Consider the following 14,787-nt stretch of genomic DNA (forward strand, 5'->3'; position numbering starts at 1 on the left):
TCTATTTGTTAATTTGTGATTCTTGGAATATCTTGTCTCTTTTTATACATAACTGGTGGCTTAGAACATGTTTAGCACAAGTTAATGCACAGTTACAATATGTTGAATGAACAGATTTAATTTCTTCTTGAACTTTGTTGTAAAACTTGTAGAAACTGATAAGATATACATTTGACAAGATTTGATGGAAAGTCTTTGATGTATCCCTACATTTCTTGGTCTGTGTTGGAAATTCGATTGATATGATCAATGGCACCTAGCAAACCTTGAATATTTAGTTTCCTGGACATTCTGTCCAGTTTCCACCATTTGTACAGACTGAAATTCTGTTCTTTTACTTGACTTTTTTAAGACTCACAGTGGATGTGAAGACTACTTAGCATCTGTGTTGAAGTAACAGTGCTGCAATAATTGGACTTTATGAATGGCAAATGAGTCTTAACATAATCTTATGTTATCTTCACCTTTATCAAGTGGAAACAGGCTGATGGTTTTTATATATAGCATCTAAAGAATTGAGTTTGCTCATCAGTTGTCTCATTATGTGGCTCCCTGATGATAACTTTTAAGTATAAGTGTGTCCATTGTATTAGGAAAGAAAACATATTCTGTTAACATTAAAGAATACCTAAAGTCTGCACAGTGTAAAATAATGTATAACCACTTTGGATAGCTGTCCAACCTACAACTTGTTCTCAGAAATATATCAGAAACTATTTCTCCAGTTCAGCACTGGGTTTCATTTGGTGTCAAAATGCACCTGTGGTATTGTGAAGTTGATAGAGAGATTTGACATTTTAATCAGTTGGGGTTAGGGGCACATTATTTCATAGTCTACCATTTTCTTGCTTTTTAGGGGACTGTATTTTTTGGCCCCCTGATATGTCTTACATTCTTTGTAAACCTGTTTTCTTGAATTATAGTGGTCAAATTGTTAAAGGACTTATAGGTGGTTTCCATTAGTTTGAAGGAGACATATTTTTAGGTTTTGAAGACAAAGTGTCAAATAAGACTTTTCTAACATTAAAGTTGGTAACTAAGCTTTCCAATGAAGGTCACTTTTTTGGTACAAATAGAGCACCCAGATTTTTTAAAATTTGATGACAGTTGTGCTTGTTTTATTCCTAAGAAAAGAAAAGGAACTAATTGGGATGATTGGCTGCAATAGGAAGACTTGGCCCAGAGGTATTGGGAGCTCTGGGAATATTAGGAAAGAAAATAGGTTTAGCTTTATTTTAGATAATGGAAATCAAGGCATTTTCCTTTCCAAATAGTGAAAACAAAGAAGTGGAAACAACAACAGACCCCCCTGTTCTTTTCAGGCTGTATGCCAGAGCAGAAGAGATATGAAACAGAGATATCAGGTAGTGTCCTTAGCTAGACCTTCAGATTGAGTTCTGGTAATGCACAGGTGAATTTACTTAAGATGATATGCTGATGGAGAGGGCTTTAGGTCTCTTCAGCTTGGAAATCCTTTCAAGTTTGGTAGACAACCTTTTTATTTGAGCAGATGAGTTCATGGTTAGGAATTCATGCAAACAAGAAGAAAAAAGAATATTTTTTTGTCATAATGAAGCTAAGACAAATGGTATAAGATTGTAGTAGCAGCAAGGATTTAGCCAAAAGTCAGGTGGAGGGTACCTCTGGCATTGCTAAGAATTTCTGTAGGTGCCCATCTAAAAAACAGGAATCTAGACACCTAGGAAGTAGGGGCCAGGGGACGTGTTCAGATTTTGGACCTTGGCTCATAATGATGTACAGTTTATATAAGAATTATTGACAGCACAAGTAATTCACAAGGAAAGATGAAGGAAGTCACTTATGTATGTCTTTCCTTAAACAACATGTCTATGATGTTATGTCTCAAAAGATAAAGACTGGCTCATTCTTGAACTTTTTGGTCATGGACACTTTTGTTTCACTTCATTTACAAGTGACTTCTGATCCTGGAAGCATCTTGCATAAGAGGAACCCAACATGCCATGATTGATGTACTTTAAACTATGTTTGGACATAATGGTGACTGAACTGAGATTTTGTCTTATGAATGTAGTTGTTTGAACTTTGGTCCTGACGTGGACTTCAGTTGCAACTGCTGCCAGTCAGAAATTCTTAATTTATGGGTCTCCTGTCCTATATGTTCGTATGCACAATGCAGTGTACTCATTTGAGTTGGAAGAGAACTATTCATTGTGGCTAAGTTGTATACTCTTATTATCTTATATTATACTTTGTCGCTGTCTCCCGCGTTAGTAAGGTAGCGCAAGGAAACAGACGAAAGAATGGCCCAACCCACCCACATACACACGTATATACATACACGTCCACACACGCACATATACATGCCTATACACTTCAACGTATACATATATATACACCCACAGACATATACATATATACAAATGTACATAATAGATACTGTCTGCCCTTATTCATTCCCATCACCACCCTGCCACACATGAAATGACAACCCCCTCCCCTGCATGTGCGCGAGGTAGCGCTAGGAAAAGACAACAAAGGCCACATTCCTTCACACTCAGTCTCTAGCTGTCATGTATAATGCACCGAAACCACAGCTCCCTTTCCACATCCAGACCCCACAGAACTTTCCATGGTTTACCCCAGATGCTTCACATTCCCTGGTTCAATCCATTGACAGCACGTCAACCCTGGTATACCATATCGTTCCAATTCACTCTATTCCTTGCATGCCTTTCACCCTCACTCAAAATCTTTTTCACTCCATCTTTCCACCTCCAATTTGGCCTCCCACTTCTGCTCATTCCCTCCACCTTTGACACATATATCCTCTTTGTCAATCTTTTCTCACTCATTCTCTCCATGTGACCAAACCACTTCAGAACACCCTCTTCTGCTCTCTCAACCACACTCTTTTTATTACCACACATCTCTCTTACCCTTTCATTACTTACTCGATCAAACCATCTCATACCTCATATTGTCCTCAAACATCTCATTTCCAGCACATCCACCCTCCTCCACACAACTCTATCTATAGCCCACGCCTCGCAACCATATAACATTGCTGGAACCACTATTCCTTCAGACATACCCATTTTTGCTTTCCAAGATAATGTTCTCGACTTCCATACATTTTTCAATGCTCCCAGAACTTTCGCTCCCTCCCCCACCCTTTGATTCACTTCCGCTTCCATGCTTCCATCCACTGCCAAATCCACTCCCAGATATCTAAAACACTCCACTTCCTCCAATTTTTCTCCATTCAAACTTACCTCTCAATTGACTTGTCCCTCAACCCTGCTGAACCTAATAACCTTACTCTTATTCACATTCACTCTTAACTTTCTTCTTTCACACACTTTACCAAACTCAGTCACCAGCTTCTGCAGTTTCTCACCCAAATCAGCCACCAGCGCTATATTATCAGTGAACAACAACTGACTCACTTCCCAAGCTCTCTCATCCACAACAGATTGCATACTTGCCCCTCTTTCCAAAACTCTTGCATTCACCTTCCTAACAACCCCATCCATAAACAAATTAAACAACCATGGAGACATCATGCACCCCTGCCACAAACCAACATTCACTGAGAACCAGTCACTTTCCTCTCTTGCTACTCGTACACATGCCTTACATTCTTCATAAAAACTTTTCACTGCTACTAACAACTTGCCTCCCACACCATATATTCTTAATACCTTCCATAGAGCATCTCTATCAACTCTATCATATGCCTTCTCCAGATCCGTAAATGCTATATACAAATCCATTTGCTTTTCTAAGTATTTCTCACATACATTCTTCAAAGCAAACACCTGATCCATACATCCTCTGCCACTTCTGAAACTACGCTGCTCTTCCCCAATCTGATGCTCTGTACATGCCTTCACCCTCTCAGTCAATACCCTCCCGTATAATTTCCCAGGAATACTCAACAAACTTATACCTCTGTAATTTGAGCACTCACTTTTATCCCTTTTGCCTTTGTACAGTGGCACTATGCAAGCATTCTGCCAATCCTCAGGCACCTCACCATGAGTCATACATACATTAAATAACCTTACCAACCAGTCAACAATACAGTCACCCCCTTTTTCAATAAATTCCACTGCAATACCATCCAAGCCCGCTGCCTTGCCAGCTTTCATCTTCCGCAAAGCTTTTACTACCTCTTCTCTGTTTACCAAATGATTTTCCCTAACCCTCTCACTTTGCACATCACCTCAACCAAAACACCCTATATCTACCACTCCTTCATCAAACACATTCAACAAACCTTCAAAATACTCACTCCATCTCCTCACATCACCACTACTTGTCACTTCCCCATTAGCCCCCTTTACTGATGTTCCCATTTGTTCCTTTGTCTTATGCACTTTACTTCCTTCCAAAACATCTTTTTATTCTCTCTAAAATTTAATGATACTGTCACCCCAACTCTCATTTGCCCTCTTTTTCACCTCTTGCACCCTTCTCTTGACCTCCTGCCTCATTGTTTTATACATCTCCCAGTCATTTGCATTATTTCCCTGCAAAAATTGTCCAAATACCTCTCTCTTTGCTTTCACTAATTATGTTACTTCTTCATCCCACATCTCACTACCCTTTCTAATCTGTCCACCTCCCATGCTTCTCATGCCACAAGCATCCTTTGTGCAAGCCATCACTGCTTCCTTAAATACATCCCATTCCTCCCCCACTCCCCTTACGTCCTTTGTTCTCACCTTTTTCCATTCTGTACTCAGTCTTCTGGTACTTCCTCACACAAGTCTCTTTCCGAATCTCACTTACTCTCACCACTCTCTTCACCCAAACATTCTCTCTTCTTTTCTGAAAACCTCTACAAATCTTCACCTTTGCCTCCACAAGATAATGATCAGACATCCCTCCAGTTGCACCTCTCAGCACATTAACATCCAAAAGAGTCTCTTTTGCACGCCTATCAATTAACACATAATCCAATAGTGCTCTCCAGCCATCTGTCCTACATACATACGTATACTTATGTATATGTCTCTTTTTTAACCTTGTATTCCCAATCACCAGTCCTTTTTCAGCACATAAATCTACAAGCTCTTCACCATTTACATTTACAACACTGAACACCCCATGTAAACCAGTTATTCCCTCAACTGCCACATTACTCACCCTTGCATTCAAATCACCCATCACTATAACCCGGTCTCATGCATCAAAACTACTAACACACTCACTCAGCTGCTCCCAAAACACTTGCCTCTCATGATCTTTCTCCTCATGCCCAGGTGCATAAGCACCAATAATCACCCATCTCTCTCCATCCACTTTATCTATATCTCTGCTGTCTGTTCACAACTGGAACTCCCTCAAGGAGGTGGCCACGGCATTAGTCTCCATAACTAGTGAACTCCAGTGCTGCTTCTTAAACTTTGATGCATAGCAATATCAAAAGTCTATTACCAGGATGAGTTGTATATCATTTTCTATTTAGCTATCTATATCTCTGATGCCTATTCCAATGGGAACTCCCTCAGAGGGGTGGCCATAGCAACAAAGTCTCCATGACTAAATAACTCATGCTGCTTCTTAGCCTTTATGCCTCACGCTTAACAGGCCACTGGCAGATGGCAAGTTTGATGCAGTGTTTGCAAAGGCTCCTACCTAATATTCCTAATGGCTACTTTATCTAATGCTCCTGCATACTGCTTCTACTTAATGTTATTACTTAATGCTCCTGCATTAATATTCCTACCTTCTACTTTTGTCCACTGCTCCTACCATTTTGCCAAAAGGCTGAAGGAATATCTACAGTTGCGAATAATGAGTTGTGTGAGTTAAGTATTGTCAAGTATTACATGTGATAAGGAGAGATTGCATGTTTGTGGACAGAGTGCCAGTAGTCCACTTTTAGTGAAGCAGAAAGAAAAGACAGCTACCTGGGTCAGAGGAGTGCAACTTGACAACCACTTAAGTGGAGATAGTCTTCTTAGAATTTTTGAAAATGTTCTCCATAGAGTGCACAGCAAATATCATAGGACTGCCATAAAGAAAGGGTTGATGGAGGTGCCTTTACCAGTTTTTCCATGGTGTTTTAGTGTTTTTTGAAGATATCCATTACTCAAGTCAGGTTTTGCTAACAGTTCCAGTCTAGTTGAATCAATCATGGCTCCCAAAACAGTTACAGAAATGCAGAGAATCCATGGGAACTTCCTTTTTGAAGTTATCCCATGTCAGACTGAAGGTCATTGTACATTTGATACACTCATTAGTATGGGCATTTCACAGTAGGTGGCTTGAGAATTCCCTGGATTCAGAAATTTGGTTCTCAGCGGCTGTTTTATGAATGAGTTGAATCAAGAAAGGAGGCATTGACCTGTCTTTCCATGCTTCAGTGTTTTTGTGCTGTTATGAATGTTGATTGGTTACTGTATATCATTTGTAAAATTTTTCCCCATTTATTGCATTTGTGTATTATTAGATTGCTTTCATTAGGGATAAAGCTGGAGTTTTATGATGAATATGAAGAAATATTCAAAATCCACCAACCAGGGATTCACTGCAGTCAGCTCTATTGGGGAAGAGGATTCCATTATGAAGGAGGGCTTTTTGATTTCCATGTATGTCAGGCAAAACCATCTAACTTCATAAAATGGTGATGTCCTTGGAAAACTTGCACTGTGATGATACCTCAGCAAAGAGAATGCTCTTCTAGATTGTCATCTTACAGTCATGAGTAAATGGAGATTTTGATTCTGCTTTAGGTGTCCTTAGAGTCCTTTCCTGCTGATAGAACCCCCTCCCCTCTAGTTTACAATGGTATGACTACATGGATAAAAGGTGAATGTGGGATTTATTCAGAAAGTCAGCTTTGAGCTTGTGAAAAGCATTTTTTTTTTGTTTTGCTAGAATTATTAATTGCCTTTCACTGCATGTGCATCTAGCTTACCTTCCCCAGAGGTGATTACAGTAGTATTTTTGAGAAGTTTTGTCACACTGTCCATCTGGATGCATTATAGTTAAACAAATTTTGCCTGCATTAAGTATGGCTGTGGCATTGTTTTTGATGTTTGGCTATCTTACCAATGTCAGCCATATGGCTTTGATAGCTTTTTGGGAATATTTCCAAAATTAAGGTACAGTAAGGATTGTAGCTGAAAACATACTTTTCACAAGCTCAAAGGTTTTGTTTTTAAGAGATTTCATCTGGTATAATCCTTAGGGTCATCCATGACATTCTGTACCATGTTAATTAGAAAGGTTGACTGTAGAAGGATAGTGTATGAGCTTCCTTATTGTGAATGTAGATGTATCATCACTTATTAAAACTGTCTCACATGATTTATTATACATAGAATAAGAGATATTACATTATGAGAGGGTAGATGAAAAAATATTGATATTAGCTCTTTTGCTGTGCCAGATTGGTCCATCTTGATCTGAAGGGAGCACCACCAAGAATCAACTACTTAGAACAGGTAAGATGGAAGAAATCTTTTATACTGCTGTAACCACCTTCATCATTAGTAAGTTATTAATTCATTAGAAAAAAGATTGCTTTAGTTGGTATCTTTTTGTGTCACTGCATTTGCCTGTTTTTGCATACGAGGAAAGGGCTTTATATTTTTAGATCTCTATTTCATAAGTTAGTGTTTCATGATGCTGTCTGCATGTACTTTCTCTAATCTAAGCTTTTTCCATACTGCCATTACTAATACTGAAGATATCTTTTTTCTCATCCTTCCTAATGTCCATTTTCATGCTCTGTATCTTTGTCCCAGTATCGATTAGGATTTTTTGAGAAGTGGGTTATGGCCCTCTGGTAGGAATACAAAGGTTGTCATTGTGTTTTCCATGATCTCTCTTTATTCCATTATCATCATGGTAAAGACTTCCTTTACTTCTAAACTCATATCATTTAATTCTGTCACCATCCTCATTACATTTTGTTGGGCCTATCTTACTAGTTCTGTATGTTAATTCAATTGAGGGGATTGAACACATGTTTATATATATATATTATGTTGAACTACTCTTGAAACAGGAGTGGTGGGAGTATGTGATAGAGTGTAAGAAAGTAAACTCTAGATTGATATGGGTAAAACTGAAAGTGGATGGAGAGAGATGGATGATTATTGGTGCATATGCACCTGGGCATGAGAAGAAAGATCATGAGAGGCAAGTGATTTTAGAGCAGCTGAGTGAGTGTGTTAGTAGTTTTGATGCACGAGACCTGGTTATAGTGATGGGAGATTTGAATGCAAAGGTGAATAATGTGGCAGTTGAGGGAATAATTGGTGTACATGGGATGTTCAGTGTTGTAAATGGAAATGGAGAAGAGCTTGTAGATTTATGTGCTGAAAAAGGACTGGTGATTGGGAGTACCTGGTTTAAAAAGAGAGATATACATAAGTATACTTATGTGTGTAGGAGAGATGGCCAGAGAGCATTATTGGATTATGTGTTAATTGATAGGCGTGAGAAAGGGACTTTTGGATGTTAATGTCCTGAGAGGTGCAACTGGAGGGATGTCTGATCATTATCTTGTGGAGGCGAAGGTGAAGATTTGTAGAGGTTTTCAGAAAAGAAGAGAGAATGTTTGGGTGAAGAGAGTGGTGAGAGTAAGTGAGCTTGAGAAGGAGACTTGTGTGAAGATGTACCAGGAGAGACTGAGTACAGAAAGGAAAAAGGTGAGAACAAAGGATGTAAGGGGAGTGGGGAAGGAATGGGATGTGTTTAGGGAAGCAGTGATGGCTTGCACAAAGGATGCTTGTGGCATGAGAAGTGTGGGAGGTGGGCAGATTAGAAAGGGTAGTGAGTGGTGGGATGAAGAAGTAAGATTATTAGTGAAAAAGAAGAGAGAGGCATTTGGGCGATTTTTGCAGGGAAATAATGGAAATGAGTGGGAGATGTATAAAAGAAAGAGGCAGGAGGTCAAGAGGTAGGTGCAAGAGGCGAAAAAGAGGGCAAATGAGAGTTGGGGTGAGAGAGTATCATTAAATTTTAGGGAGAATAAAAAGATGTTTTGGATGGAGTGTAAGACAAAGGAACAAATAGGAAGGGGGCCTACTGGGAACAAGTAGTGGTGATGTGAGAAGGAGATGGAGTGAGTATTTTGAGGATTTGTTGAATGTGTTTGATGATAGACTGGCAGATATAGGGTGTTTTGGTTGAGGTGGTGTGCAAAGTGAGAGGGTTAGGGAGAATGATTTGGTAAACAGAGAAGAGGTAGTAAAAGCTTTGTGGAAGATGAAAGCCGGCAAGGCAGTGGGTTTGGATGGTATTGCAGTGGAATTCATAAAAAAAGGGGGTGACTGTATTGTTGACTGGTTGGTAAGGTTATTTAATGTATGTATGACTCATTTCTTACATTTTTCATATGTATATATATATATATGTGTGTGTGTGTGTATGTGTGTGTAGGTGTGTATATGTATGTATGTATGTGTGTATATATATATATATATATATATATATATATATATATATATATATATATATATATATTTTTTTTTTTTTTTTTTTTTTTTTATACTTTGTCGCTGTCTCCCGCGTTTGCGAGGTAGCGCAAGGAAACAGACGAAAGAAATGGCCCAACCCCCCCCCCATACACATGTACATACGTCCACACACGCAAATATACATACCTACACAGCTTTCCATGGTTTACCCCAGACGCTTCACATGCCTTGATTCAATCCACTGACAGCATGTCAACCCCTGTACACCACATCGCTCCAATTCACTCTATTCCTTGCCCTCCTTTCACCCTCCTGCATGTTCAGGCCCCGATCACACAAAAGAAATATATATATATATATATATATATATATATATATATATATATATATATATATATATATATATATATATATATATTTTTTTTTTTTTCTTCTTTTAAACTATTCGCCATTTCCCGCATTAGCGAGGAAGCGTTAAGAACAGAGGACTGGGCCTTTTTTGGAATATCCTCACCTGGCCCCCTCTGTTCCTTCTTCTGGAAAAAAAAAAAAAAAAAAAAATATATATATATATATATATATATATATATATATATATATATATATATATATATATATATATATATATATATATATATATATATTATCCCTGAGGATAGGGGTGAAAGAATATTTCTATCGCATTCCTCACGTGTCGTAGAAGGCGACTAGAGGGGACGGGAGCGGGGGGCCAGAAATCCTCCCCATCTTGTATTTTAACTTTCTAAAAAATGGGAAACAGAAGGAGTCACGCGGGGAGTGCTCATCCTCCTCGTAGACTCAGATTGGGGTGTCTAAATGTGTGTGGATGTAACCAAGATGTGAAAAAAGGAGAGATAGGTAGTATGTTTGAGGAAAGGAACCTGGATGTTTTGGCTCTGAATGAAACGAAGCTCAATGGTAAAGGGGAAGAGTGGTTTGGGAATGTCTTGGGAATAAAGTCAGGGGTTAGTGAGAGGACAAGAGCAAGGGAAGGAGTAGCAGTACTCCTGAAACAGGAGTTGTGGGAGTATGTGATAGAATGTAAGAAAGTAAATTCTCGATTAATATGGGTAGAACTGAAAGTTGACGGAGAGAGGTGGGTGATTATTGGTGCATATGCACCTGGGCATGAGAAGAAAGATCATGAGAGGCAAGTGTTTTGAGAGCAGCTGAATGAGTGTGTTAGTGGTTTTGATGCACGCGACCGGGTTATAGTGATGGGTGATTTGAATGCAAAGGTGAGTAATGTGGCAGTTGAGGGAATAATTGGTATACATGGGGTGTTCAGTATTGTAAATGGAAATGGTGAAGAGCTTGTAGATTTATGTGCTGAAAAAGGACTGGTGATTGGGAATACCTGGTTTAAAAGGCGAGATATACATAAGTATACATATTTAAGTAGGAGAGATGGCCAGAGAGCACTATTGGATTACGTGTTAATTGACAGGCGCGCGAAAGAGAGACTTTTGGATGTTAATGTGCTAAGAGGTGCAACTGGAGGGATGTCTGATCATTATCTTGTGGAGGCTAAGGTGAAGATTTGTATGGGTTTTCAGAAAAGAAGAGTGAATGTTGGGGTGAAGAGGGTGGTGAGAGTAAGTGAGCTTGGGAAGGAGACTTGTGTGAGGAAGTACCAGGAGAGACTGAGTACAGAATGGAAAAAGGTGAGAACAATGGAAGTAAGGGGAGTGGGGGAGGAATGGAATGTATTTAGGGAATCAGTGATAGAGTGCGCAAAAGATGCTTGTGGCATGAGAAACGTGGGAGGTGGGTTGAGTAGAAATGGTAGTGAGTGGTGGAATGAAGAAGTAAGATTATTAGTGAAAGAGAAGAGAGAGGCATTTGGATGATTTTTGCAGGGAAAAAATGCAATTGAGTGGGAGATGTATAAAAGAAAGAGATAGGAGGTCAAGAGAAAGGTGCAAGAGGTGAAAAAGAGGGCAAATGAGAGTTGGGGTGAGAGAGTATCATTAAATTTTAGGGAGAATAAAAAGATGTTCTGGAAGGAGGTAAATAAAGTGCGTAAGACAAGGGAGCAAATGGGAACTTCAGTGAAGGGCACTAATGGGGAGGTGATAACAAGTAGTGGTGATGTGAGAAGGAGATGGAGTGAGTATTTTGAAGGTTTGTTGAATGTGTTTGATGATAGAGTGGCAGATATAGGGTGTTTTGGTCGAGGTGGTGTGCAAAGTGAGAGGGTTAGGGAAAATGATTTGGTAAACAGAGAAGAGGTAGTAAAAGCTTTGCGGAAGATGAAAGCCGGCAAGGCAGCAGGTTTGGATGGTATTGCAGTGGAATTTATTAAAAAAGGGGGTGACTGTATTGTTGACTGGTTGGTAAGGTTATTTAATGTATGTATGACTCATGGTGAGGTGCCTGAGGATTGGCGGAATGCGTGCATAGTGCCATTGTACAAAGGCAAAGGGGATAAGAGTGAGTGCTCAAATTACAGAGGTATAAGTTTGTTGAGTATTCCTGGTAAATTATATGGGAGGGTATTGATTGAGAGGGTGAAGGCATGTACAGAGCATCAGATTGGGGAAGAGCAGTGTGGTTTCAGAAGTGGTAGAGGATGTGTGGATCAGGTGTTTGCTTTGAAGAATGTATGTGAGAAATACTTAGAAAAGCAAATGGATTTGTATGTAGCATTCATGGATCTGGAGAAGGCATATGATAGAGTTGATAGAGATGCTCTGTGGAAGGTATTAAGAATATATGGTGTGGGAGGCAAGTTGTTAGAAGCAGTGAAAAATTTTTATCGAGGATGTAAGGCATGTGTACGTGTAGGATGAGAGGAAAGTGATTGGTTCTCAGTGAATGTAGGTTTGCGGCAGAGGTGTGTGATGTCTCCATGGTTGTTGAATTTGTTTATGGATGGGGTTGTTAGGGAGGTGAATGCAAGAGTTTTGGAAAGAGGGGCAAGTATGAAGTCTGTTGTGGATGAGAGAGCTTGGGAAGTGAGTCAGTTGTTGTTGGCTGATGATACAGCGCTGGTGGCTGATTCATGTGAGAAACTGCAGAAGCTGGTGACTGAGTTTGGTAAAGTGTGTGAAAGAAGAAAGTTAAGAGTAAATGTGAATAAGAGCAAGGTTATTAGGTACAGTAGGGTTGAGGGTCAAGTCAATTGGGAGGTAAGTTTGAATGGAGAAAAACTGGAGGAAGTGAAGTGTTTTAGATATCTAGGAGTGGATCTGGCAGCGGATGGAACTATGGAAGCGGAAGTGAATCATAGGGTGGGGGAGGGGGCGAAAGTCCCGGGAGCCTTGAAGAATGTGTGGAAGTCGAGAACATTATCTCGGAAAGCAAAAATGGGTATGTTTGAAGGAATAGTGGTTCTAACAATGTTGTATGGCTGCGAGGCGTGGACTATGGATAGAGTTGTGCACATGAGGGTGGATGTGCTGGAAATGAGATGTTTGAGGACAATGTGTGGTGTGAGGTGGTTTGATCGAGTAAGTAATGTAAGGGTAAGAGAGATGTGTGGAAATAAAAAGAGCGTGGTTCAGAGAGCAGAAGAGGGTGTTTTGAAATGGTTTGGGCACATGGAGAGAATGAGTGAGAAAAGATTAACGAAGAGGATATATGTGTCGGAGGTGGAGGGAACGAGGAGAAGTGGGAGACCAAATTGGAGGTGGAAAGATGGAGTGAAAAAGATTTTGAGTGATCGGGGCCTGAACATGCAGGAGGGTGAAAGGTGTGCAAGGAATAGAGTGAATTGGATCGATGTGGTATACCGGGGTTGACGTGCTGTCATTGGATTGAATCTGGGCATGTGAAGCGTCTGGGGTAAACCATGGAAAGTTGTGTGGGGCCTGGATGTGGAAAGGGAGCTGTGGGTTTGGGCATTATTGCATGACAGCTAAAGACTGAGTGTGAACGAATGGGGCCTTTGTTGTCTTTTCCTAGCACTACCTTCGCACACATGAGGGGGGAGTGGGATGGTTTTCCATGTGCGGCGAGGTGGCGATGGGAATGAATAAAGGCAGACAGTGTGAATTGTGAGCATGGGTGTATATGTATGTGTCTGTGTGTGTATATATATGTGTACATTGAGATGTATAGGTATGTATATTTGCGTGTGTGGACGTGTATGTATATACATGTGTATGGGGGTGGGTTGGGCCATTTCTTTCGTCTGTTTCCTTGCGCTACCTCGCAAACGCGGGAGACAGCGACAAAGCAAAATAAAATAAATAATAATAATAATAATGAAAATAATGACTCATGGTGAGGTGCCTGAAGATTGGCGGAATACTTGCATAGTGCCATTTTACAAAGTCAAAGGGGATAAGAGTGAGTGCTCAAATTACAGAGGTATAAGTTTGTTGAGTATTCCTGGGAAATTATATAGGAGGGTATTGATTGAGAGGGTGAAGGCATGTACAGAGCATCAGATTGGGGAAGAGCAGTGTGTTTTCAGAAGTGGTAGAGGATGTGTGGATCAGGTGTTTGCTTTGAAGAATGTATGTGAGAAATACTTAGAAAAGCAAATGGATTTGTATGTAGCATTTATGGATCTGGAGAAGGCAAATGATAGAGTTGATAGAGATGCTTTGTGGAAGGTATTAAGAATATATAGTTTGGGAGGTAAGTTGTTAGAAGCAGTGAAAAGTTTTTATCGAGGATGTAAGGCATGTGTATGAGTAGGAAGAGAGGAAAGTGATTGGTTCTCAGTGAATGTTGGTTTGCGGCAGGGGTGCGTGATGTCTCCATGGTTATTTAATTTGTTTATGGGTGGGGTTGTTGAGGAGGTGAATGCAAGAGTTTTGGAAAGAGGGGCAAGCATGCAGTCTGTTGTGGATGAGAGAGCTTGGGAAGTGAGTCAGTTGTTGTTCGCTGATGATACAGTGCTGGTGGCTGATTCGGGTGAGAAACTGCTGAAGCTGGAGACTGAGTTTGGTAAAGTGTGTGAAAGAAGAAAGCTGAGAGTAAATGTGAATAAGAGCAATGTTATTAGGTACAGTAGGGGTGAGGGACAAGTCAATTGGGAGGTAAGTTTGAATGGAGAAAAACTGGAGGAAGTAAAGTGTTTTAGATATCTGGGAGTGGATCTGGCAACAGATGGAACCATGGAAACGGAAGTTAATCATAGGGTGGGGAAGGGGGCAGAAGTTCTGAGAGCATTGAAGAATGTTTGGAAGTCGAGAACATTATCTTGGAAAGCAAAAATGGGTATGTTTGAAGGAATAGTGGTTCCAACAATGTTATATGGTTGCAAGGCTTAGGCTATAGATAGAGTTGTGCGCAGGAGGATGGATGTACTGGAAATGAGATGTTTGAGGACAATATGTGGTGTGAGGTGGTTTGATCGAGTAAGTAATGAAAGTGTATGAGAGATGTGTGG

General features: G+C 40.1%; 1 protein-coding gene across 5 annotated transcripts in view; it reads left to right on the forward strand.

The window, feature by feature from the left end:
- Positions 1-14,787, forward strand: part of LOC139761944 (hexosaminidase D-like) — a 284,074-nt gene that overhangs the window by 112,807 nt on the left and 156,480 nt on the right. For all 5 annotated transcript variants that reach the window (XM_071686643.1, XM_071686648.1, XM_071686644.1 and 2 more), the window contains one exon: positions 7,385-7,439. In XM_071686643.1, the coding sequence (XP_071542744.1) occupies positions 7,385-7,439 (55 nt within the window). The remainder of the gene's footprint in view (positions 1-7,384; positions 7,440-14,787) is intronic.

Source organism: Panulirus ornatus, chromosome 42, assembly GCF_036320965.1.
Source record: "Panulirus ornatus isolate Po-2019 chromosome 42, ASM3632096v1, whole genome shotgun sequence".
Classification (NCBI taxonomy): Eukaryota; Metazoa; Arthropoda; class Malacostraca; order Decapoda; family Palinuridae; genus Panulirus; species Panulirus ornatus.